We start from the raw sequence: 25,589 nt of genomic DNA, 5'->3' as shown, positions 1-25,589 counted from the left end.
AATGCTTCTGGTTTTCCCCAGCTAGATTCTGTAGCCAATGGGAGAGCAAGAGAGGAGGGCAGGCGCTCTGTGCCAGCCGACAGAGCAGAGAACACCCCTGTAGGCCATAAATTCAGCTTGCACATGCACTCGGAGCTGCAGGTCTCTGCAAAGCAATGGTGGGCCGCGGTGAGAGGCGGCAAAAGGCAGGGCTTAATTTGTGTCTGGGCTTGCCAGAGCTGAGCCCCGGCACCTCTAGGCTTACGGCATCAGTTATGAATGTAAAAAAAAAATTGCTTGAGTCCCAGCACTACGTTTATTATAAATTAAGCACTGGCAAAAGGGGCCCGGAGCAGAGACAGGCTCCCTGCCTAGCAAGATGAAGAGGTTACCCCGAGCACAGGGACAGCACTGGCAGTTCCCGACTGCTTTGAACTAGTGCCCAACGGAAAGCACCGATGGATTCTTTACAGCTGGCGCCAGCTTGGGAAAGGGAAGAAGCGCCTGGCAGTGGGACACGGACCCTGCTCGCAGGGTGATTGATGTGCACACTTCCAATAAACATGCCACTTGGAGCCCTGCCACCATGGGGGGGGGGGGGGAGCAGAGCACACAAAGCTGGGGGTGGTGGGAGGGACACGAAGGACTCTCAGGCTTCGTTAGTCTCTCCCGGAAAGCTGCAATCCTCCCGCTGCTGTCCCACACAAACGGAGTTTGGCCAAAGCTCAACCCTGCTCTGCTGCACCTCTTGCGACTCCAGCCCTGGGTCCCCCATGGCACACGCATTCCTCCACTCCAGTCCCGTATTGCCCCCATGCAGCTCGCTGCTCAGACCCCTCCCCGCCGGAGAGGGCCGGCCCTGCAATAGCCCCGCAACAGGAACTAAAAGATGGGGGAGCAGCCGCATTCCACTACCTGTAACCAGGCCTGCTGCGGTGAAAAAAAATCAAAGCACAACGGCCCCAAGAGCCACCCAGATCCTGGAGTTAAAGAGCTTCCAGTGATTTGGCACCCAGAAAGTGACTTAATCCAGCCCCTGTGAAACTGACCCTACAGGGCGTCCAGAGATAAACTGCAACCTATGGAGAATGGATTCCTCCCCACAGCCAGCATTACATCACCCCTGATAGGGGCATGCATCCCTGTGCCATTGTTTGCAGCCAACCTCATTGCCAAAGAATGCAATAGGCGGGTGTAGGGGGCTGGGAAATACCTTAGGTACATGAGCGCTCCCTCCTCCGCAGATCTGTTAAACAAAGCCCACAGCTGACCCGGCTACTTGTCTGGAGGAGTTCCAGCCATCCACTGAACCACAGGGCAGTCAAATAGTGCTGTGAAGACAGCCGGCTGCAGAGCGGCCCCCTGGAGCGTGCTCGGTGATTTCCCCACAGGGCTGAGCTGGGACAGTTTCTATTATCTGGAGCACAAAGTGTGCCGGACACTCCTCCCGCCCCAAACCCACTTCCAAACCTTGCGCAGTGTGGGGCAAGTGAAGCGAGCATGGGTCTCTGAGCCAGGAACTCCCTCACATCGATTTCCTCTGAAGTCAAGTCACAGCTTTTCTGCCTCAGTTTGCCCAGCTATAAGGGGGAGGAGGATACAGCCTTCGGTAGCCAAGCCTCGGGGGTCTGAGGCTCCCTGTTCGGATAGCGTGGTCCTATCTGTCCCCTCCGAATCCACCCCGCCGGCCCCCATGCATCTATTACATTGAAACATCCCTCCCTTATCTAACACGGTGTTTTGTTCGTTGTCTTGTGTGGGGCCTGCTTGGCTCGCAGGTGTGCTGCAGGGGCTAGCTGCTTGCGGTGAAACGGCTGGCAGAACAATAAGTGATGAGGAATAGCAGGGTTTCACAATGCAATTTGCAAAGACGTGCGTTTAAGAGCAGTGCTTGTTCCCTCCTGTGGGTCCGAGGCAGCACCAGCCAGCGAGAGAGAGGAAGGATAGCAAGGAACCAGGTTAGAGGAGGGCGCTAACTGGAGGTGGTTGCTGTAGGTACCATTAAAGGAAGAGCCCGTGGGAGAGGCAGCAGCTGCATTCCAAGCTGCTGGGACGAGACCCCAGACAGCAGGAGTGCTTGCTGGGCAGCAGAGACCTCTCCCGGACGAGGCCCCCCTACATTACGGGCCGACGTCACAGACTACCTGCCCCACACGTGTTCCCCTTAGACGTCGCGCTCCGCCGCACACAAAGGTTAAAGTTCTGGGACATTCGAACGTCTAGAGGAGCAACGTGGGAAACGGATACGGAGGTGAAGTGCTTCAAAAGCCACAAGGACCACTGCAGCCATTCCAAGGCTGGAACCCAGCCCACCCCGTCCTCCCAGTTACCATGGCTGGAGCAGCGTCAAGAGAGAGATACGGTCAGAAGAGGCACAGGTGCTGCCCGAATTAGCAACGGGGAGGGTCTGCCCTCCCACCGTGAAGGAAGGATGTTGCCTTCAAAGTGAGTTTCCCCACATAGAAGGCCAGTCTGGGCTTGCACCCCTCCTAGATTGCTGCATAGATAAAACAGCATCAGTTTAAACAGCTGCTAGACTCTGGCACCATGTGGTTCTCCGGCTCCATCTCTGGGGCTTGGATAAAAAGCTTACATGAGCCTCAAACAGAATTGCAGTAAAAACGGACACCACTTTTCCACTTGGAAGTGTGTGGGGGGGGGGAATCTAATTAGATCAACTAGGAACTGGACAGGAAACCAAAAGGAGGTACCAGAAGCAGCGCTCCTGCTGGTAGGATGCACTTCTGAAAGCATCAGATTGCCGCGCACACGCACACATACCCCCACACACCCCTCGTGTGCTCACAAGAACAAGGATTTCATCAGGTCACTTCCTCTCAGAGCCCCCTTCCCTGGCTCCTACGCAAAACTGGAATCAGAGCATGTCTAAAGCATGTATTTCTTGGTCCGGCTAAGCTCTTGCCAGGATCAGTTTAACGCGGCAGAGAGGCGCCAACTTTTCGGAGTCCTTCCCTGCATTTACGCAGCCCTCCAAAGCTCAGTTCTAGTCCCTTTCTGTGCTTCTGTGGGATCAGCTAACTCCCTAGCTAGCAATTTTAAACCCTAACTTCGTCCATTTGTAAAGCTTTCAAATATGAACAGAAGGAACACAACATGAATGAACAGAACGGAGAAATATCGCAGCAAGACACTACATCAGGACGACTTGCGCTGGGTTCCTCAAGAGGTTATATTATGTGTGTGTGTGTGTGTGTGTGTGCGCACACACACACACACACACAGCACCTGTAATCCATAAAAAAAAAAAACCACCAACCTGCCAGCAAATGGAACAACCACCTTAGATTGCAAAGTCTTTGGGGGCAGGAACCGTCTCTCATGGGACTCTGATCTCTGTTGGGGCCTGCAAATTCTGTGGTTGCCCATAATAAATAAGTGGAGGACAGCTAACCCCTCATTCTCCACAGCTGATCAGCACACAGCTACTCACAAGTGGATCTGACACAGTAGGAAAGATGGGCTACATTCAGCCACTGCCCACACTGAAACTCTCACCCCTCCCCTCCCCACACACACACCTTAACTCTCAGGGAGAGGTGACATTCTAGCGTTAGCACGCGGGTCCATCCCAAGGACGAATGCACTAAGAAATCCACCTTTTTGTTCGGTCTGTACAGTGCCTATCACAACAAGGTCCTGGTCCGTGACTGGGGCTCCTAACTGATACTGAAATACAAAAGTAACCAACCAGCTCTAATGCAATGCCTTTGTCACAAGATCTATGTTGCTCACTCTCTCGGAGTCCTGAAGTCCATTATAATCCAATGCATGCCACTGTGAAGTGCCGCCCTGGGGTCTCACTTGGGGAGCTGCAACATGAGCATCCCCAAATCCAAGGGCTGGCACTCCAGGAATACTATGGTTGCCTCCTCCCATCAGAGCGAGTGCGGGCAAGAAGCACAATAGAAGCCAGAGAGATAAAAGCAAACCCCAAACCAGGTGTGGGGGGCGGGGGGTACAGCAGGCTGCAGCTACAAAAAAAGCTCCCCCACTTCAGAGCACGTCTATATCCCCCGCCATACCCATAAGCCACCCCTCTCAAGACATTAACGCCCAAGGCCGGCACTCCAGGAAGGGAGGGGATGCATTCTATTAGGAGTGAGCCAACACTGCCCAGAAAGGGTTTGGTTCAAAGCAGAGAAGGAAAACAGCAACATATCGGGATGTGTAGATTGAGGTCAGAGGTGAAATCAGAGTTTAGATGCAAGTTTCCTGGGTGTTTCTGGGGCCTTCAGTCAGACAAGTCAGCAGGAAGATACACACATGTATGATTGGCAAGTAATTTCTCAAGGTTTTTGGGGGGCGGTGGGGTGTGGTTGGAGGAGGGGACAGAAAAAGGAGGCTGCAGTTGAAGATAGGATGACCAGATCACCTGATCTACAGGGTCAAGTTGTTTTGTGTAAGGTTCACTCCAGGCTGGAGGAACTGGCAGTTCCAGGACAGCTGCTCAGAACATTCTAGGAGAGGAAACTCAGGGGAGGATGCTACAGATCCCTTCGCTCAAAGTCACAAGAGTTCCAGCTTCCTGCATCCTGACCTGCTGCCAGAGACTCTACCGACTGGCGTGACCTGCTGGATAAACACCTTCCTGGTCTGCCAATGATTATGCAGCACGGTAGTGCCCATGGACTGTGTGCCCCCAGGGCAGCACTATAACCTCACCACCTTCAGCTGCAGAAACACACCTGCCTGCTCCTCCTACAGCACTTTGGAAAGTCCTGTTAAAAAAATAAGAGCCTGATAAGCCACTCTCCCCCTGCCCCCAATCTTTACATTTAAAGTGGGGAAATCCCACTTAGCATCAGGGCTATAATCCGAGTTTCAACATGCCAGCTCCCCTAAGCAGCACTAGACCAGGAGGTCCTTTCTTTAGGAAAGGGGCGGTGGTTCCTTGCGCGCACACCCACAAGAATTACACGGCCCGACTCGGATTCTGGGGCCATAGGACAATTCAGCCTGGCTCCTGCATAACGCAGGACATTCAGTGTCACCCAGCCATTCCCGCACTGATCTCTACCAGCTGCTCTTGGACATCTCACCACAGCCTATCAGACCGTCCACACTGAATGCTAACATCCTCTGCTTGCACGAGATCAGATCTCCAGCAGATTCCGAGAAGCGATCTGGCCCCCTCTTCCCCTCCCCAGCACCTTCAAAAGTCAGCCAGGTGACAGAGAGCGCTAAGGTCCAGGGAGAGAGACCCAACAGCAGTCACCGCAGCATAAAGCCAGGCTGTGCAACAACAAACAGGAACAAAGCCAGAGAACCTGAATCAGGAACTGTACTTGCTGCAATCAAAGCTCCTTTAATCTTTTGGCAACAAGCAGAACACCACAGCATCCATTATCGGAGATCTGGCTAATTTCCTGGATTAAAGGACATCCATGAAGAAGTTTGGAGGGGAACTGTCAGCGCAGAGAGAAGATTTCTAGTCAGTTGGGAGGTCGGGTGAGGACTCTCGACTGGATCAAGTACCCAACTCGGCCCTGTTTAGCAGGTTCAGCTGAAGTATCCCCTGGAGTTCAGATGTTTATAGCGAAGTGTTGGGGTCTCTGAAACGGGACCGGAGAGCTTGGAGGGGATTCAGCATCCCCAGGCTGGCGTGTCCCCCTCCTGGTTACACTGTCCTGACAGTTGTGTTACCTTAATGCTAACGCAAGGAAGTGGGGCGGGGGGGGGAGGGGAGGAAGCCTTCTCAAAAGTCACTACACTCAGAGGAGAGGAATGACAGCATGGCCTCGTCACTGCCACCCTAACAGGCTTGCAGACCAGGAGGGGTCCAGTTTAAGACTTGCCTGCAGTAATATGTGGGCTGTACTCGGGGATCCAGGCTCCCCGGCAGGTGGAAAGACTCCACTGTTCAATTCTCCTGCCACCAGCTAGACAGCTTTGCAATGGGGGAGGGGGGGAGAGAGGAAGTTCCCATGCTCAGCGTCAGCCTTGCCCCTTCTCTCCTCATACACAGGAGTCTGTCCTGCCCCTCCACCCTCCCAACGACATAGAGCTGCAGCAAAACCCTTTCCCCGCTCACATGGGGTCCCCACTTCCTGGGGGGTTAGGCAGAGAGGGATGAGTGGACGGTCAGCAATGCCCCATTGGGCAGGGAAGGAACACAAAGCTACCACAGTCCCTTCACCCAACTGGGACTTCCTGCAGCCAAGCTCCCAGCATCGCCTTCAATCCCCGCTGCTGGCCCATGCCATCCCGTCTCCCACATTGTTCCCATCAATGCCACCTTTGCACGGTTCAAATCAGCCCCCAGGAACAGCTCCCCGTTCCCCACACTCTAAGTGCAGCCTCCTCCCAGACCTGGCTGCTCCGCGGAGATCATGCCCCAAAGCTACACGCACCATTTATCACTGCAATATACCTGCCTAAGCTATGACTGGAATGCAGTGCTGGCTAGAGGCCCGGGCGGCAGCCCTTTAGTGCAAGAGGAGGTGAAGATTTATAATCCAGAAAGGTGCGTGGGGAGGTGGATGGGGGGCAGTGAATGTAAACTGCAGGCAGCACCAGGTCCAGGAGCCTGGAGAGAGATTTCTCCTGCAGAGATGGCAAGAGAAAAGGAAGGAAGAGCCCTCACGAGATAGTCTATTCTTTGGGGGCATGCCTAACACCCATCCTTCCCTCTCCAGGAAGGGAGGGATGGGGTGGTAATGTACACGCACCTTGATCGCACGTGCCTCCCTTCAGTTTCCTTTGACTCCATCCCAGGCAGCAATCCTCATAATGTGGGATGGGCAGGGAGGGACCTGTGGAGAACAGCCAGTTTCTCTTGGGAGATGGCAAGTTGTGCCACTGTGCGTGGCCAGCCCCAGCTCAGGCAGCATGCGTAAATATTTCAGAGCAATAGCGCCACCCCTCTTAGGACAAGGGTCCACTTAAAACGCTGCCGCGGTGCAGCTGCTCCAGTGAAGACGCTATTACACCGTGGGATTTTTCACACCCCTGAGCAACACCGTTATACCACTGTATGTTTATAGGGTAGACTTGGCCTCTATTGCCACCTGTGCCTTCAGGGATGGAGTACACTTGAAGTTTGAGTTGGGTATCGTGCTATGTGACCCTTTTCAGCAAACCAATGTTTTTGGCGTTTCCCCTCTCACACACACACCCCTCCCTCCACCACCACATTGGCTAGTGGTTAAAGCCAGGAATGAGAAAATTCCTGGGGTTCATTCCCTTCCTGCCACCAATTCACTTTGTGACCCTGGGTCAAAGGTGGTCAGATGCCTAACTTGAGACACTTCAGAGGGACAGCTCTATATGAACAAATACTGCTCATGCTGTATAAGAACCTACATGGGAGAATGCAGTTCCCACTGAAAGTCAGCACAGATGCACAACACTTAAAAAAACACACACCCACGCACCAGTCCAAGGGGTCTGTAACTGGGCAGCCAAGAATTGAGGCATCCAAGCGCCATGCCATGTTTTGGTCTTAACCTCTGGACTTTTCCGAACTGGGGATAATACTCCCCTTACATGGGGGTTGGGAGCCTGGTTTCTCTCTGACTCCGTGTATGTTAATCAGACATTATGGTTCCAGTTAGATCATTTGATTTTCTATGTTCTTAACGAGTGCTGCCAGCTGTTTCTTTAGCCATGTAAATCAGGCAAGTTTATTATTCTGGGAAGACACAGTCTGTACAGATTGTAAATCACTTTGGGTATTTTCTTGGTCATTTCATGCAACTTCGGCTTTGAAGATGTAGGACAACAGGAACTCTTCACTGCTCATGTTAAATAATATGCTAATCTGTTGTCTGTAATGAGATTTGGTTATGCGGAGTTTTATTGTAGCCCACAAAAATGCAGTAAATATAGATGCGATCTGAGCGATGCAGGCAGTGCAGGAGACCAGGGAGAGATTAGAAACCAGGTTCGAGGCTGCTTAAACATTCAGAAAATTGATTTAATATTGTTTAAAATGGGAACACAAGTCCCTGTTCTGACTGACACCATGTTAGCAATACCAAAATCCTGGTTTTATGAGGGCCTGCGGGATAGCAAGTTAATTACAGAAGCACTTAAATACGATAGCACTTAGAGATCCCAATTGAGATCTGGGCCCTATTGTGCTGCATGCACCACGCAGTAAGAGCCAGCCAGTGCCCTGAAAAGCTCACAGTCTAAACAGACAAGACAATCATAGCTTGGGGGATGGGATGCAAGATAGAGCAACAAGCAGGATGATCAGTGCAATTGTTGGCAAATATCACGTGAGAGAAACCCTGGCACTAACCTGAAGAAGAGACTGTTGGTCTCTAGATCAGGTAGCTTCAGTCCTGAAGAGTTTAGGAGCTTTGCAGAAGCGGAACGTCTGAGGATAAACCACCAACCTTTGGTTAACTCAGAGTTTCAGTTAAGTGGCGTTCTGGCATTTACCTGTATAGGCAAAGCGAAGGCAAGATGCAAGCGGCTTTGCAATCTCTGCCTCCCTCCACGCCTGCCCAGGGCCGGCTCCAGGCACCAGCTCAGCAAGCAGGTGCTTGGGGCAGCATGTTGGGCTCTTTGGCGGTGGGTCCCTCTCGGCGGGAAGGACCTGCCACGGAATTGCCGCCGAAGAAGAAAGCGGTGCGGTGGAGCTACCGCCGAAGTGCCGCCGATCGCAATCGCAGCTTTCCCCCGCCCCCGCCGCTTGGGGCGGCAAAAACCCTGGAGCTGACCCTGCACCTGCCTTACAGCCATTGGCACTTCGCAGCAAGGAAGCTCAGGTTTTTTAAATGTGAAATTGTAATGTTTGTTTTGTTAAAGATCTAGGCCAATTAAATCTACTAGATTGTGTGTGTGTGTGTGTGTGTGTTCACACACACTCTAACACCATCGAGTGCCCTCACTCAGATCATAGCTCTTAACAACAGAAGATAGACCATTATGATGGTCTCATCTGACCTCCTGCGTAAGCCAGGCAGTGTGGCTTTGGGACAACTATGTATTCTCCATTGGGGGTCCATTTCAGGCAGTTCCTCCAGAGGAAGGTGCAGTAGATAAGTACAGTGGAACCTCAGAGAGTTACAAACACCTGGGGAATGGAGGTTGTTCGTAAGTCTGAAATGTTCATAATTCTGAACAAAACATTATGGTGGTTGTTTCAAAAGTTTACAACTGAACATTGACTTAATACAGCTTTGAAACTTTACTATACAGAAGAAAAATGCTGCTTAAATGAAACAAGCACAGCAACCGTTTCCTTAACTTGCCTTTCTTTTAAAATAATAAAAAAAAATACCTTTCCCTTTTTTTAAAGTAGTTTATGTTTAACACAAAACTGTTCTGTAGTTGCTTTTGTTGTTGTTGGGTTTTTCCATCTCGGCTGCTGCCTGATTGCGTGCTTCCACTTCCAAATGAAGGGTGTGGTTGACCGGTCAATTCGTAACTCTGATGTTCTACTGTAATTTACTTCAAGATAAGAAAAACCAGTACATCCCTTCCCATCCCTCTGTAGATCAGGTCCCAATTCACCTACCTCAGAGAGTTTTATTAAGTGCATATAGCCTGAAGCCTCCTGTTCGGTTCTGCTTTATGACCCTAATTAGCAGCTTGGCCTTATTACCTTATCGCTTTTCTATTGGTTATTTAGACCACTTACACCGTCCTGTTGCTCTAAGTGCTTTGCGGAGAACTATTTTTGTTAACCCCGGAGGAACGGATTCCTGAGGAGCAGCAGTGGGACATTAAGGGAAGAGGTGAACACCAGCCAACCTTCAGGTTTCAGGGGGAATAAGAAGTCTTGCATACGAGCCACTGCAAAGGCCACCTCAGAACTGCTACTTCTACCCAGAGGCTACAGGGAGACCTAGAGTCTACTTCTCCCCCATTTCCTTCCTCACTTTGTACCAGCAAGGATTTTACATGGACGATAGAAAGGTCGATCCAAGGTTTAAAGGCAAGGACTACGTCCAACTAGAGACGCACTTAGACCAAGAGTGCATGACAAATGCACCGTTCATTCACCCCCTTAGCACTCTGCTCCCCGAGTGAGGGAGACAGAGGAAGGAGCTGGTGAAATATTAAACAGCCTGAGTAGGTCAGGAGGGCGTTGGGGCGAGAGAGGAGTCTAAAATGAAAGATGCTCCCGTTGGCCATGAGTCTTGGCCAACCTGCCTAAGGAACACGCGCCTGGGAGCTGCTCGGCCAGGGGTGAGATGCACGGCCGTGCACAGGGGTTGGAGACGGAGTCTCTCCCTACATCACTGAAGCAAGCTGATTGAAGTGGAGACAAAAGGTTTAGACCATAAGATGTAGCATCTCCCACTGCTGTGCAGCAACTCAACAGCATGAAAGGGTGGACAACCCTCTACTGGCCAGCCCACACACAGTCTTTTCCCAGCTCTGGCTTCCAGGAGATGAGCAAAGCATTCACCTGTGGAGGGCTGGCACTACAGGAGTCTCGGCATTCTGGCTCCAGCAGCCAAGAGACTAGACTCCCTCACACTCGTTCAGCTCCAAGACACTTGTGGGTTAACTATAGTCCCCAACAGGGTCTACTTCTATGGCTAGTAGGAGTGAGAGCGGGGGCTTTGAATCGGGACTCCTGGGGTCTGTTCCCAGCTCCGCCACAGACTTGCTGTGTAACCTTGAGCAGAGACAACGTGACGTGACTTCCCCCCTTCCCATGTCCATCCCTGACTACACTAATGGAGATAAACAGCCACCTTTCAGGGAGGAAGGGGCTTAATTAACGTTTGTTAAGCCCTGTGAAATCCTTAGATGAATGATGCTATTTTGTTCTGTTCTCTCAATACTTTCTAGCCTCCCGGTCTCCCCTCTCCTTTCTAAACCACCCTGGCCAGCCACATTCCCTTTATTCCAAATCCAGAGCCTTTCTGCGTGTTTGGACAGCGTCGTAAATGGGCCTCCCTGCATGCCCGAACAGCGCGAGAACGGCCGAGCCAGACGACCGGAGACCCAGCGACATTATTCGCTGACGGCGCGAAGAGGAATAATGCGTTCAGAACCGCAGAGCTCAGCAAAAGCCACCTTGGCCTTTTTTGTGTGTGTGTTTTGTTTTAATTGAATATCGGCCACAAATCAAAGTCACAGAGGCACAGCCAGTCCTCCGGTTCACTTAAGCTAATTAGCATCCCTGCAAGACCGAGAGAGAGGGACTAATATTAGATGGAAAATGCACTTCCAGCCCATCAACGTGACACGGCGTCCTATGGGAACGCAGTATATTCTTCCATCCTTCAGCGCTACGGCAGACAAGGGGACACGTGAGTGAGTGCGCGTGTGCTCGGGGGACCAAAGACATGGAGGTTTATTGAACACAGGGGGTGTAAGAGGGTTGAGTCTTGGAAGGTTTGTTAAATCGGTGGTATTGACCTGTATTCTCTAGCGTTAGCTGCATGGCTGGAAATCTTTGAGACAGAAGGAAGGAAGGCCTCTTCTCCCTGGCTTGGGATGGGGCTGCTGTCATTTATGGGGGAGGGAGGGAGATTAAAGCGATGTAAAGAAGATGATGGGATGACGGAGACATAATGGACTCAACAGCAAGTGACAGATACTGGGCCACCAACATGCACAACTACTTTGATTGTCAGCTCTCAATTTGGTTTGTTCGTTCAGTGCTGAGCACGAGGGAGTCCTGATTCAAGACTGGGGCTCCTCCACCCGACAATAGTTTACCACTGGAAGACCTCAAGTTGAGGACACCAGCCATTGCCTCCTCTACCAGAAGAGGGGGAGGGGGAGAGTTTGATCGTACCCAGGATGCTGGAGCAAAGAAATGCTGCAGCTTGCACTCTGGTGTGCATCAGGGGGTAAGAGGTGGGGGTGATGGAAATGCAATAGAAATGCAAGCTTTCGTCCTCAAGGATCCCAAAAGCACTAAATTACGCACAAGGAGCCCCCCTGCCAGCGTGGAAGAAAGCAGCTGTTGATCACATAGCAACACTAGGCTGCATTCTTTGCAGGAACCAAAGAACACTGCCTTCCGTCGAATGGACAGTGGGAACTCCGGGAGGGGAAAAAGCAGTTATCAGAGTTGGAATTTGGCCAAGACACCAAGATTTCCCCCCCACCCACATCCCACTCTTGAAAAATCCTATGGCATTCTTCCCACATACAGTCAGGTCCTAAGTTTACCATATTAGCCGAAAGACAGCACCATGCCTCTCAGTGGCCTGCTAAACCCAGGGTTGTGAGTTCAATCCTTGAAGGGGCCACTTAGGGATCTGGGGCAAAATCAGTACTTGGTCCTGCTAGTGAAGGCAGGGGGCTGGACTCAATGACCTTTCAAGGTCCCTTCCAGTTCTAGGAGATGGGATATCTCCATTAATTTATTTTAATTTACCACCACATTTAGGGGCCACTGCAACACTTAACGCCTAGAGGTGCCAACAGAGATCAGAGCCCCCTTGTGCGCAGACCCTGCCCCAAAGAGTTTACAACCTAAAAAGACAACACAGAGTGAGAGAAAGGGAGAATTATCCCCATTTTACAGGTGGGGAAACTGAGGCATGGAGTAATGGGACATGTCCTAGGTCACACTGAGTCTGTGGCAGAACTGAGGATTGAACCCAGATCTACCGAGTCCCAGTCTAGAGCCCTCTGATCTGACCAAGGCAGGACAGGTAAACAGGAAGGCCAGTTAAGGTTTACGAAAAGATACAGAGAGCAGATGATTGAAGAAGACACTAAGCATGGGAGGAACTGGGGAGAAAAATCAGAGAGTGGGGAAATCCCCAAGTGGTTTGCACCTCACCATTTTGAATATTCACTTTGTAGTTTATGCTGGAGCCTGGCTGAAATTAACCAAATTGGGTATTTAATTATTGAAGTGGCGAGAATCCTATTTCCTTGCTAATCAAAGAAAGTGGTTCAACGGAAGTGAAAATGCAAAAGAGAAGCAGTTTTGCAGAAAAGAGGTCACTGCCCAAGTTGCATTTTTAACGAGGCAACACAGCCACACCCCATTGGCCCCTACAAAAGAACCTGGGGCCCTTAGTGTCCATCTTCTACTGGAGAGAGCAGAGGGGCCACCAAGCCACAGCGGGGTATAGCCAGTCACGCAGGCTCCATGGAAGTCAGCCTGAAGGAATGTGGGATCTTTGCAGAGTGTTTAGTAAGATAAGCAAGAGGAAGCTGCACTTTGGGGGAAGGATTAGCAGGAGGCAAGTCTGGGCTGGCTCAGGGATTTCCCAGGAGGCACCTCACAGCCCAGCCAAAAGGCCCGCCGGGAGAAACTCGCCAGCAAAACCTGGCATCTTATTGACTAGACCAGTAGCTTTGGTACTAGACTGGACACGGCCATGGAGCTCGATAGGGCCTATTTGTCATGGGGATTTTAGAGCCCTCCAACCTGGGAGTTTGCTTCACCTTAAACACGACGGGCAGGTCACTTCTCTAAAAACCCAGAGGTGGGAGAGGGGTTATACTTGCTATGGGGAGAGGAGCTCAGCACCATCTTATTCTCAGAAGCAGAGAAAAAGAGAGAGAGATTCAAACAAGTCTCTCCTGCCGCTGTTACCCCTCCCCTATATATATATATATATATAAAATCAAATCTCACACACACACACACACACACACACACACACACACAAATTCATGCGTCTACACCTGCGGTCCCTGAACTTTTGAGGGTCACACCCTTTACATCTGTTCACGCCCCTGCCCCCCTTGAGCTGGGAGCAGGACTGTGGTTCAAGGAGAAGGGGGGAGAGAAAAGATGCCAACAGGGGCAAGGGGGCCAAGGCTGGGGCTGGGCACCAGCAGCCAGGCCTGTGGCCAGGTGTGGCTCCGCTCCCGGCATTGCCTCCAGCCTTGGCCCAGGGCCGGAAACAGAGCTGTGACCAGTGGCTGGGGATGTGGGCAGGTGCGTGCCGGGATGGGAGCCAGACCCACGGCTGGAGGCCAGACCAGAGCACAGCTGGGGTCAAGGAGGGGCTGGGTGGTGCTCCCTTCTTGCCCCCAGGGGGGGCTGGCCTGGGACCCACCACACCCCCCCAGATGGTTCTCCACACACCCCACACTTCGGAGACCTCTGTCTATACAAACCATTGCCATCTACTGGATGGAATCAGAATGCAATGGTGTGTCATGGGCCCCACACAGTTGGTGGAGATTCTCTTAACTCAAGTGGCAGGAACCTGGGTTTCAGAGCACGAGGATCAGAGCTCTCCCCAGATGATGTGTAATGGCAACAAGTGGCCCTGCAATGGCAGCCAACAAGTCTTAGGTAGCTGCAGATTTGCTCCAGCAACATTTAGAGGAATGTAAATGAATGTGCAGAAGTGTCTGGCTTTGTTTAGTGAGTTGTCTAGCCAATAAGTTTTTTTTTTTTTTTTAAATATACACACACAGTTCTGGCACCTAAAATGTGCCTTGGATAATAATGCTCTTGTGCAGAGAGATAAGACAGCAAGTAGACAGGGCTCTGGAAGTATGGGAGCAAATACAAGATTGCAACACTTGGGTGAAAATTCACAGCAGCGACCACATCCCCAGTGGAGATTCAAAGACCAAATGCGGTTTTCAGGAGTAGCACAGAAAGCAATGCCAAACACAGCATCTACAGGGATTAAGCTTTGGACCTCCAGCATCAGAAACCACAACCTCTGCCACTTGAGCTAACAACAACTGCTAGCAGTAGTAGGCTTCTATCCTCTGTGAACCAGCCACTAGAGGGAACTGTAATGCACTTAGCCCACGTTACAAGAGTCATTATTATCTGGAACCTACAGTGGGGACTGCAGGACTGAGGAGATCGGTTCCCTCAACATGATAAATAATGTGATGTACAGACGAGTTGCACTCACATTCCCCCCCACAGAGAGACAGCAAGCATACACCTCCCAGTGCATCAGCAGCAGAGACCAGTCAGTTTCAGCAATTTCTGATGCAAGGTACAGTTCTCCAAAGCCAACTACTTCCAGGAGTGCGGGGCGGTGGGAGGGAGAGATGCCAGACTCCTGAGCCTGTTGGCGTTCGGACTGTCAAAGGTTTACTATTAACTTCAGCGGGGAGGGATTTTTGAGCCTGCCTTGACAACACAAACCGGGGTAACTGCCTGCTGGCAGGAAACAGGAAAGAACCACTCTATTTCTGTCCACCCCCGATTTCCCCCGGAGAGCAGCTTTGCTTTGATGGCCCACTCAAGCATTGGATATGTGTGTGTGTGTGTGCGCGCGCGCACACACACAAACACACAGACACACCACACACCCCTGTTCAAAGAATTAGGGTTGAAATATTTCACAAGCCTGGGAAAAAGCACCACAGGCAACAGGCTGTCACGAGAGAGTGCCGTAAAACCCAGCCACGACCACGACCCCTTTGTGACCTTAGGCCAGTGGGCACTTCAAGAGGAGAGGACTGTCCTGAAGACAGATTTTACTGTGGGATGGGGACCTAGGGGGGCATGGCGTTCTCGAAACCAGACTCCTTTGAAAGGTCGACAGCTCTTTTCCAGCCAGACCCCGATTGCCACTGCACCAGCACCGTATGCTCCTGGCCGTTGCTCTTCATCAGGGTCTCATGGCTGGTGAGAACGTTCAGTGGCCATGAGAGCATCCCCCAGGCTTCCATTGCCTTCCCAGGGGGATGGGATACTGGTTCAAGTCACTATGGACCCTCTCCTTTCAGAGGGTCGTTTTGTGCCGTCAGTACTCCACGGAAACCCCCTTTGGATTCTGTGCAAGGACATAAGAACGGCCACACTGGATCAGACCAAAGGTCCATCTAGCCCAGTGGCCTGTCTTCGGAGAAGGAAGGGGCTGCTCAGTGAGGAATTCACTGAATAATGCTGCAATTCCACACACTGTTCCAGTCACAGGCACCCTCCCTAACCAAGAGCTCCACATCAAGCAGTCTGATTTCCAGCCCCTTCAAGTAACCTGCCTGGTATATTTTCAAGGGAGCAGCTACATTGATCTAACGCTAAGAAGGATGCTGCTACCTCAGCTGAGCTTCCATGCTGCGTCCCTCACAACTTCCATCCAGCCTGTAACCAAAACGCCTGTCAATCCAGGTAGAGGGGTGGCCATTCCCGCCCCCCCCCCCCCCAAGGGCCAAGGAGAAGAGATGCAGGAGTACAATTTAATCTGCCTCCCAACGGCCACAAGAGTCAGAGACGGAGAAGACACCGCAGACCATCAGAGCCAGTGTCTCATTGTCCAGGAGAGCTTAAAGAAGTCCCGAGCAGTGGGACTTCCCTTAGGAAACCCCACCACTTTGCACTTGGAAGCAGTTTATCTGCAGGTCTGAAAGCTCTTTACAGAACATGGGCAAATAACAATATCTCCATTTCCCCAGCTGGGGGGGTGGGGGAGGGGAGGAGGAAATCTGTTACTTCTCACTGCCCAGACAGTTATTAGTAAATGCAGGAATAGAAGTTGTGGGTCCTGATCCTCAACCTTATGCCCTATCAACAGGACCATACTGCCAGCACGCTCATGTCTGCTCCAGTCCGATCTCTCTCCCCATCAAAAAGTTTGACAGTAGTTTGTAGGCACCCCCTTATTTTCTTCCCCTTCATTACAACTCCCATGTATCACTCTAAATAATCCCCCACCTTTGGTGTTTGCATCCATCAGCTATGCATCCTGCCCCCCCCCCCCCCACACACACACACACACTTCACATCCAGCCTTATCCATTTAGCCTGGGTCAGAGGAGAGTGAAAATAGACAATGCTCCTGTTCCAGGCAATGCCATTAGTCTGAATGGCACACGAAGCCATCACTCCGCAGCCCCAGCCCAGAGCTGCTCCGTCCTGCACAGAGGCCGGCTGGAGGAGTCCAGCAGCCAGCAGGACTGTACAAGACAAGACATCTCAGAAAAACCAGAGGCGAGGAGTCCGATTCAGAGCCCCCGATGTTGCCAGCGCCACTCGACACTAACGAACCACAGTCCTGTCCAGATTGGAAGTTCGCGATGTGAACAAGCAAAACAGAAGCAGCCCACGAGTCCGCAGCGGAAGAGTCAACGCGTCAAGATTCAAAGGGGCATCTTATACAAATCGAAGCTCCCAAGCTGCTGCAGTGAGCCCCTGCGAGGAAGCTTAACTGACTCCACTGGGGAACTGAACTCAGCACTCTCAGTGCTAAATACCTAAGCCTCCACTGCTTGGGCTAAAGTAGTAACTCTTCTGGCTGGCAGCTGTAGTACACTCTTAGCCATGCCTATGGACCAGAGACCCCATTCCGCTTATGTAGGTTCCAACAGCAGAGGATCCCAAGGCACTTGGCAAACGTAAGCAAAGAAGGGGTTAACCCAGTGATGGGGCTGGGCGGGGGGGCAGGGCCGGTGCTTCCATTTAGGCGACCTAGGTGGTCGCCTAGGGCACCAGGATTTGGGGGGGGGGGGGGCAATTTGGCGGCGGGGGTTCCTTCCGCGCTCCGGGTCTTCGGCGGCTCCTTCACTCGCTCCGGGACCCGCCGCCACCGAAGTGCCCCGAAGACTGGGAGCGTGGAAGGACCCCCCCCCCGCTGCAAAATTGATGATGATGACCGGAAGCGCGGAAGGATATCTAGTGGCTAGCGCACAGGACGGGGGATGTTACCCAAGTGCAGATGGTTTTGTTAGCAAAGAACTCCGGAAAGAACACGAGCCTCTGGGGGGAGGATTCCATTTATGAAGCAGAGCTTGGTTTTAAGCCCCCGAAAGCAGGACTGATCCACTGCCAGAGACAGAGACTCAGGACCTTGCCCATAAACTAGACCCCACTTCCCTTCTCCCTCGGACCCAGCCCTCTCACCCCTGTGGGACACAGCAGCCCTGGATGCAGAACGCCGAAGGGAAGGTGCCCCCAGGATTTCACAGTAGAAGATTCTCTCACAGTTTACTGCCCTTTCGCAGCTGCTGGCTAACTTTCTCACCCTCCTGAGGCGGAGGTGGTGATGCTGTTCTCATTATCTTGAGCCCAAAACAGAGCCAAGAGGAAGAGGGGGAGGAAGGACAGCTTGGAAAAAAAAAAAAAGAAAAAGAAAAAGAAAAAGAAACACACCACATCCAAGCCTTTCCAGGCCCCTCCTCCCTGCCCCAACACACAATAAGAGGCCGGGGGGGGGTTAGAAAAAAGAGAAATGGGTCCAGAGACGGGGGAGTTCTGCAAAGAGAGCCGATCATGGGAAATGCCCACACCCCAAACGCACTTCGCACTAGCCCCATGCCAGCAATTTTCTTGCTAGAAACAGCCCACTCTGCACTCCTTGCAAGCTCTTTAAGGAGACTGAAAAGCAGATTTTGCACGGGCTGGCTTACAAGGACAAAACCTCTCAGAATTAAGGAGAGGGAGAGGAAGGAATAAAAGTGAACAGGAAGAGACAAAGAGAGATGCACAATGAGGCTTTAAGAGATGCTTTCAAGGCAATCCAGCTTCAGAGCAGCTCCCAAGTCAACCAGAAACCTTTCCCGCCAATCCGGAGCAAGGAAGGTTTGCCGTCTCCAGGGGAGTGGAGTTTGCTCTCAAAAGGGAATACGACAGCAGAAACCTGCTGCCCTCACTTTAGCTGAAAGTAAAGTCTGGCTCTTCCGCATCAGGACGTGGCTGCTGCAGGGGCCTGGAGCGGTTAGAGCAGAGGACTGGGCCTCAGGACTCCGATTTGGTTCCCAGCTCTGATGCGCTTTGTGGTGCTTTGGCTGAATCACAAACTTTCTCTATCCCCCACTAGCCCAGATCTGCAAGATGGTGAAGAACCCGGTGTAAAGCAGTGCTCTCGGGGCATAATTTGTTTGTAAAGACCCTTGAGTGCCAAATGCAAAAGAGACTACGTGCAAAGCATGTGCCGGGGAGGGGAACCAATCAGGAAGGAGGTGGGAGAAGAAATGAACAGAAAGTGAGAGCGTGGTTAAACTTTCCAAGGGAACAAGACACGCAGGATGGTGCCTGTCTATTGTATCCAGTGCCATCAGGTTTAAATTACAAATCAGACCTGCAAAGCTGATGTACATGACTCAACTCTGGTTCAAGGTCCCCATCACTAGTGAAGCGATCTCAGCTCAGGCAATGGCACCAGAATTAATGCCAATCATGCCACCTGTCAGGCCATTTTTAATAGCAGTGCTGGATTCGCTTTAGCCAGGGCCCCAGAAGGCTTGAATCTGAGCTGCCTGTGAGGAAGGAAGTTCGGTGTGGAGACAGCACGCAGACTATACACAAACTCTTGATTTTCTTACACCGAAGCGGTGATCAAAGTGAAATCCGGATACACATCGGGGGAAAGGTCTCGGGGAGGTGGGGGTCAGTTGTCGAGCTCTCAAAAGAGCGGGGGGGGGGAATAATAATCATACCTAGCACCTTGCTCAAGAGAGTCTCCTGGATCTGCCCTTACAAAATCTAGCACACCTGAAAGTCTAAGCCAGGGGTCCCCAACACGGTGCCCGTGGATGCCATGGCGCCCGCTGGGGTGTCTAAGTGCGCCCACATACTGGCCAGCGGACGGGCATCTGCCGAAATGCCGCCGAGAAGCAGTGTCATCCAGAGGCGGTGGCGCCGAAATGCCGATTTTCAGCGGCAACGCCTCTGGATGCCACTGCTTGTCGGTGGCATTTCGGCGGAGGCTCGTCCGCCACCACGGTCCTCCGTGGCTCGTCGTCTGGCGCCCGCCAGACAAAAAAAGGTTGGGGACCACTGGCCTAAGCAATGATTCCTACTTCTACCTGCCCAGTCCCAGGTTAGCTAACAGATCAAAGAAATTGATACAGCGAGGCCATGGGCTTATCAGACAAGCCATTCCCCTAGGAGAGCTCACCCAGCTGTATTGAGGCACAAAGGAGAACCCACACACTCCCAGCCAGAAGTTGGTGCTCACATATAAGCAGTCACAGCCAGTCGGGCCTTACTTCCCATGCACTCTGTTTAGAGAGTGACAACAGCAAATGTCCTCGCACCTGTGCCGATGCAGTCACCCCATTTAGAGATCGATCAAAAAGCTCTAGCTTTTGATCTGAAAACTGGCTTTCTGAGACCATTCTGTTTCCCAAATATGCTTGGAACCTTTTCATTTTGTTCCAGTGCAGAACAAAAAAAAAAAAAAAAAAAATTTAAAAACCTGGGAAGTTGCTGCAAAACAGGGTTGTCACCCTCTGGACAGGGCTAGATTTAACTCAGCTATGGGGACATCCTGGGAGGAGAGCCCATCTGTGCTACAACTGAGTCCTTCTGACACTCTTATAGCTGTAGAAGATGGGACTAAAGCGTAGGAGTTGTGTGGACTCAAAAGTCCCTGTCACGGCATTCCCAGCCCACGCTAGGCAGCTACGAGGTACGAGTCAAACCGAACATTTTGCAGCCTCCAAGAGAGGCTTCTGATTTGGGTAGAGTTTGGGACAAAAGCCATGGTTTTATCCAGGCCGGATTGTCCCAGGCCACAGCAAGCTAGTTACTGTACAGCATATGTAGTATTCCAGCTGTGGCCTGACTTTCAGACACTGACAGATGAGAAGCAAATCAGCCAGGTGAAGGAAAATTGCTGGATTTCCCTTTCCCAAGAGCGTGGTGAACCTCAAACTGCCGTACAGTCTGCTGAACACAAAGATAACTGACTGCAGTGTCATCATGCAAATCTGGGCTTGGTCTACACAGATGTTTGACCTCTCTGGCTGAGACATCAGTGCTGTGGTCACCTGGTTTTTGTTCTTTCCCCAGCATCACACTCGGTAACCAGGCCATTTCTCACTAACTCAATCCTACCCTGTATGGAAATGCTCTCCCTAGCCTGCTTTCCAGTCCCATCTTACAGCCTTTTCTCCCCAGCCCAGCCCAGCCCACGGTCCCAGTTCCCCAAAGCAGTTAGCCATGACCACATCTCCACACACCAATAGCTCCCCTGTGAGCCATCAGGAAGAGACTCCTAATTAAAGGAAACAAGCGGTTCAACCAATTAACTTCCTAGAAAACTGGAGTCCAAGACAGAGTCCGCTGCTACCTGCTAAAGGATATTCTGTAGAATGGGATTTGGATCCTATAGACCCAGATCATGGCTACATGCAAGAGATGGTCAGTGAACTTAGATAGGTTCAAGCTTTAGTGCCTTTAATGCCCTTCTGCACTAAGTGTGTTTTCTATATTCAGGTTCAGGACAGCTAGGGCTGCTGTATTTTCATTTTTCAGGGTTTATAGTTTTAGTCCACCTCGCCCATCTGGCTACTCTGACCCTCAAGGGGAGTCGCGAGACATCTAAATTCAGCAGGTCCTTTCCTGGAAGCTCATCTACGTGTTTGGATGTCCAGGTTCAGCACGAGCACCTCCTGGCAGAAAGAGACGTCTCTGGACTACCATAGCCAGTTACTTCCAACAGTGGAAAGAGACTTGAAATTTTACTCTCCTAGGACCAGGGGCAGCAGCTGGGAAAGGTTTCACTATGGGCATTAGGTCAGATTGTTCCAGCCAAGGCAACTTTGGACTCTTCTCAAGAGACAAAAGCAGGAATGGATCATACCAATACACGGAGTCCATGTGAAACCCTGCTCTGGACCTCTGATACTAAGCAAAACACATCCTTTACTGCCAATCTATCCCTCTGCAATGTAGCTTTTGGCAGACTGGGTCAGACCCAGGCTCCATCAAAGTCCAGTGTCCTGTCTCCAGAAGCATCCAGCAGAAGGTGCTCTTGAGGAAAGTTAAAGAACCTCACCTAGCAGATGGGGGATAATCTGCCTCCAATTTACATCTCATCCTGATCTCCAGTTGTTAGAGATGGGCTTAAGCCCTGATGCATAAGGTTGAATATCCTGTCCAAAATTTGTTCGCAGTAACTTACAAAAGTTGACAAATGGCAGCCACTCGTAAGTTACATAAGAATGACCAAACTGGGTCAGACCAATGATCCATCTAGCCCAGTATCCTGTCTTCTGACAGTGGCCAATGCCAGGTGCTTCAGAGGGAATTTACAGAACAGGCAATCATCTAGTCATCCATACAGTCATCCACACCCAGCTTCAGAGGCTAGGGGCAACCAGAGCAGGAAGTTGCATCCCTGACCATCTTGGCTAGTAGCCATTGATGGACCCATCCCCCCCATCATAATTCAGTAAGTTAGGATTGAGAGAGCTGCACCAACATGGAGTCAGGTCCTTAGTGGGTGGGTAAAGGACAAAGCAGATGGTCCAGACAGGACATTCATTTTCTCAAGGGCCAAATACCTTTCCTCCAAATGTCTTCTTCATCCTCTTAAGCAGGGGGACAGGAGAGATTAAGGCCCAGACCTTCAAGGGCTCTTTAGGCTTCACAACGCCTCACTGATGTCCAGAGCCCACGTCTCATTTTCAAAAGGAGCTTCATTGCCTAAGGCACTTCTGGAAAGAATACTTAGGCTCCCAAGTCAGGTACACATTGCCAAGCGACACCTTTAAAAATCTGGGCCTAAAGGGCTGAGCAAACCAAGACTGGGAAGGGTAAAGAGAAAGACTGTCCTAGGTATTGGATCGGTTGAAAAAGGCATTGAGGAGTAGGGCAATTTTTAGCCGGGAGTATATACACTGCATAGGGAATACAGTGGGTTGTACATAACCACTACTGGACACACCCAACCGCCTCGCTCTCCACGTTCCAGTCCTACAAAAGCCACTTGCACATACAGCCTTCGCTTTGGGAACCACTCTGTTCCACCAGCCTTCTCGGCCGTCCCCACATACTCAGTCACTTACTCCTCTGTAAGCATTCACAGCTGCAGGAAAGGGTTCTGCCCTTTCCTCCATACCACCAGAAAGGAGGAAGGAGCTGATCCGTGTGTTTATCTGTTGGCTCACACAGAATTCCTGCGTTCTTTCCCTTGTTTATTCATCTGCTCGTAAGGCCGCATGTGTAATATTCAGACCCCAAATGAGAGGCTTGGGGTCAACGCACTTCCCAGGAACTCTTGCCTTGAACATTAACCCAAAGTAGTCGACGAACGTGCACTTACTTGGGGATTGGAGAAGAGACATTCTCCCTGCCCCTTGCGAGATTTCTGCTGCCCTTGAAGCATGGTTCTGCTCCAAGCGATGCAGCCTGGATTACACCTTCCCTCAAGAAATCTGACCTCCTCACCCCCCCCCCCCCCAGATATTTAGAATCATAGGACTGAACCTTGACAGGTCATTAGTCCAGTCCCCTGCACTGAGACAGAACCAAGTATCAACACCATCCTTGACAGGTTTGTCCAACCTGTTCTTAAAAAAACCTCTAGTGATGGGAGACTGCACAACTTCCTAAGTAATTTGTTCCAGTGCTTAACCACCCAGACGGTTAGGAAGCTCTGCTGATCTGAGCAAAGAACATGTCTGCTAATTTCACTTGCTAACACTGGTCAGTCACAACAGCTATGGCAGACTATGATTAATTCAAGTTACGGCTCATTCATCAAGCTTATTCACCAACTTTAACTGTTGGGCCAAGTTCTTCCCTTTGTACCTATGTATGGAATCTTTGTTCCTGCTGAGGTTACAGAAGCCGGCTCACTTCTCAGATCCCTGTCCGAGTTTGCAGGGATGACTTAAGTGAACAAATTACAAAACGGAGAAAGTCTGAACCGGAGTCATGGTACGCCGACATAACTTGCGTTGACCAATGTTTGTAGCGTAAAGTTAAAATGACATTGCTTGGCTCCATAATGATTTTAACTGCTACTTCCCAGAACAGGGCTTCTGGTCATCAGCCGTCCACACACAGTTAGCGGATGAGACAGTATCAGTTCACAACAGCAGCAGCATTGCTGCTCTGGGACTATATAGGACAACATGTCCAGCTCATTTGACCAGTGGGGTCAACAGTGACACCATTTCACAGACTTACCATCACCATGGCTCAGAATAAGAAGTGGCCACAGAGCCAGGACTTGACTTATTGTGGCAGAGTACAGCAGAAAGACCCAGTCAAAGAGGTTTTAAAAATATACTAAGATTTACTTTAAAGGGGGGCTAGGAGCCACAACAACCAAGGAATCCTCTCCATAACTCCCCCAGGCTTAGGTTCCTCCAGCAACTCTGACTCTCAGCTGGAAGCCAAGGAGTTTTATAGAGGGCTTCCCTCCCCAGAAGACTTTGCAGGGAAGGGAAGTCACCCCCACCTCTGGGTGTTTGACAACTCACCCAGCCAATCAGCTCTCTTTCCCTGGCTCTGCAAGGGCTTCATCCCATCACACCAATGCTGTGGTTCTTACCGTACAGACGCACAAAGATAGCCAGCCCTGCGGAGTGGGGGAAGACAGAGAGAGAGAGAGAAGGGGACATGCAAGGAACCAGCCTCACCTTCCACGCAGTGTTCCACCTCTTCCAGGTTGCGCAGGGTAATCCGCATCAGGCTGGAATTCAGCATCAACTCGTTCTTGTGTTCGGGCCACAGGTAGTGGGGGGCTGGGTTGACGAAGAAAATGCGGGTGTCCCCCGTCGAGACCTGGTTGTCGCAAATTAAGGGGTCCCCGAAGCCGCTGATTACCACTTTGTTCCCACCGTCCAAGAGGATTTTGTGCGTCACGATGTCTTTGCCTTTTAGGTACCGCCAGACTCTCACCTAGAGCAAAGGGAGAGAAAACGCAGGAGGCCCCAGTGTGAGAACGCGACACTGCCCTGGTCAGAGCCCGAGAGCTAGTGAATCTTCAGCAAGCCCCCAAGAAAGCTCCAGTTGAGAGGAGTCAGCAGAGCTTATAAAACCGCAACGGGAGTGAATTTCATGAGCTAGCCCACCAAGAGCAGTAACACATGAGTGAGGATTGATCCCTGTGGGCATTGTCCTCTCTCTACCCAAACTGAACTCCTCTCACTCACACACACGCTTTGTTAGCCTGCCAGGGGGGAGCGACAAAGTCAATTTTCAATCTCTTTCTCGACACAAAAAGCCACCGAAGCGTTGCCAAGAGTGCAAGAGACAGACCCCCTCCACTCCCCAGGTGTGTATCAGGCGCAGGTGTGACCGACCCATGACAAGGTCGCACACTGTATTTGGGATTCAATCCCCTGGGTCTGCCATTGCTGTCTGCTTCCAACCAGGCGGGAGGTTGCTAGATTGCACCGGCCTCTTCCTGCGTCCCCAGCCCACTGCTCCCGCAGTAGTTTCTTGCTACGAAGCAGTATCAGGATTCAGCAGGAACAGCTGCCCCTGTCTGCATCCCACTGTCCTGTCCTCCCCAGCATCCCAGCACTGTTCACTAAGTAACATACCTGCAGGGAGAGGAATAACCATCCTCATCAGCCAGACTGTGGCACCACTTCCCTTCCCCACCCCTAGTACCAACACCAAGGAAAGGGGATGGCCTGGGATGGAAATGGAGCAGCTCCAGCACTGGGTATGAATAGGGCCTACCAAATTCACAGCCAGAAAAAAACACGTCACGGACCGTGAAATTTGGCTCCCCCCCACCCCACCATGACATCTGGTCCTTTATGTGCTTTTACCCTCTACCATACAGATTTCACAGGGGAGACCAGCGTTTCTCAAATTGGGGGTCCTGACACAAGAGTTGTGGGGTGAGGTGGGGGGGGTTGCAAGCTTATTTTAGGGGGATTGTGGTATTGCCACTCTTACTTCTGCGCTACTGCGTTCTGAGCTGGGTGACCGGAGCGTGGCAGCTGCCGAGGGCCCAGCGCTACAGCACACAAGTAAAGGGTGGCAATACCATACCATGCCAGCCTTCTGCGCTGCTGCTGGCGGTGGCTCCGCTTTC

At 51.4% G+C, this 25,589-nt stretch overlaps 1 protein-coding gene across 4 annotated transcripts in view; it reads right to left on the bottom strand.

Annotated features, from left to right (window-relative positions):
- Window positions 1-25,589, bottom strand: part of AGRN (agrin) — a 221,377-nt gene that overhangs the window by 183,132 nt on the left and 12,656 nt on the right. For all 4 annotated transcript variants that reach the window (XM_054009181.1, XM_054009183.1, XM_054009182.1 and 1 more), the window contains exon 2: window positions 24,178-24,439. In XM_054009181.1, the coding sequence (XP_053865156.1) occupies window positions 24,178-24,439 (262 nt within the window). The remainder of the gene's footprint in view (window positions 1-24,177; window positions 24,440-25,589) is intronic.

This window comes from Malaclemys terrapin, chromosome 19, assembly GCF_027887155.1.
Source record: "Malaclemys terrapin pileata isolate rMalTer1 chromosome 19, rMalTer1.hap1, whole genome shotgun sequence".
Lineage (NCBI taxonomy): Eukaryota > Metazoa > Chordata > Testudines > Emydidae > Malaclemys > Malaclemys terrapin.
The sequence above is the reverse complement of the archived record's forward strand: the minus strand, read 5'-3'. Positions and strand labels throughout refer to the sequence as shown.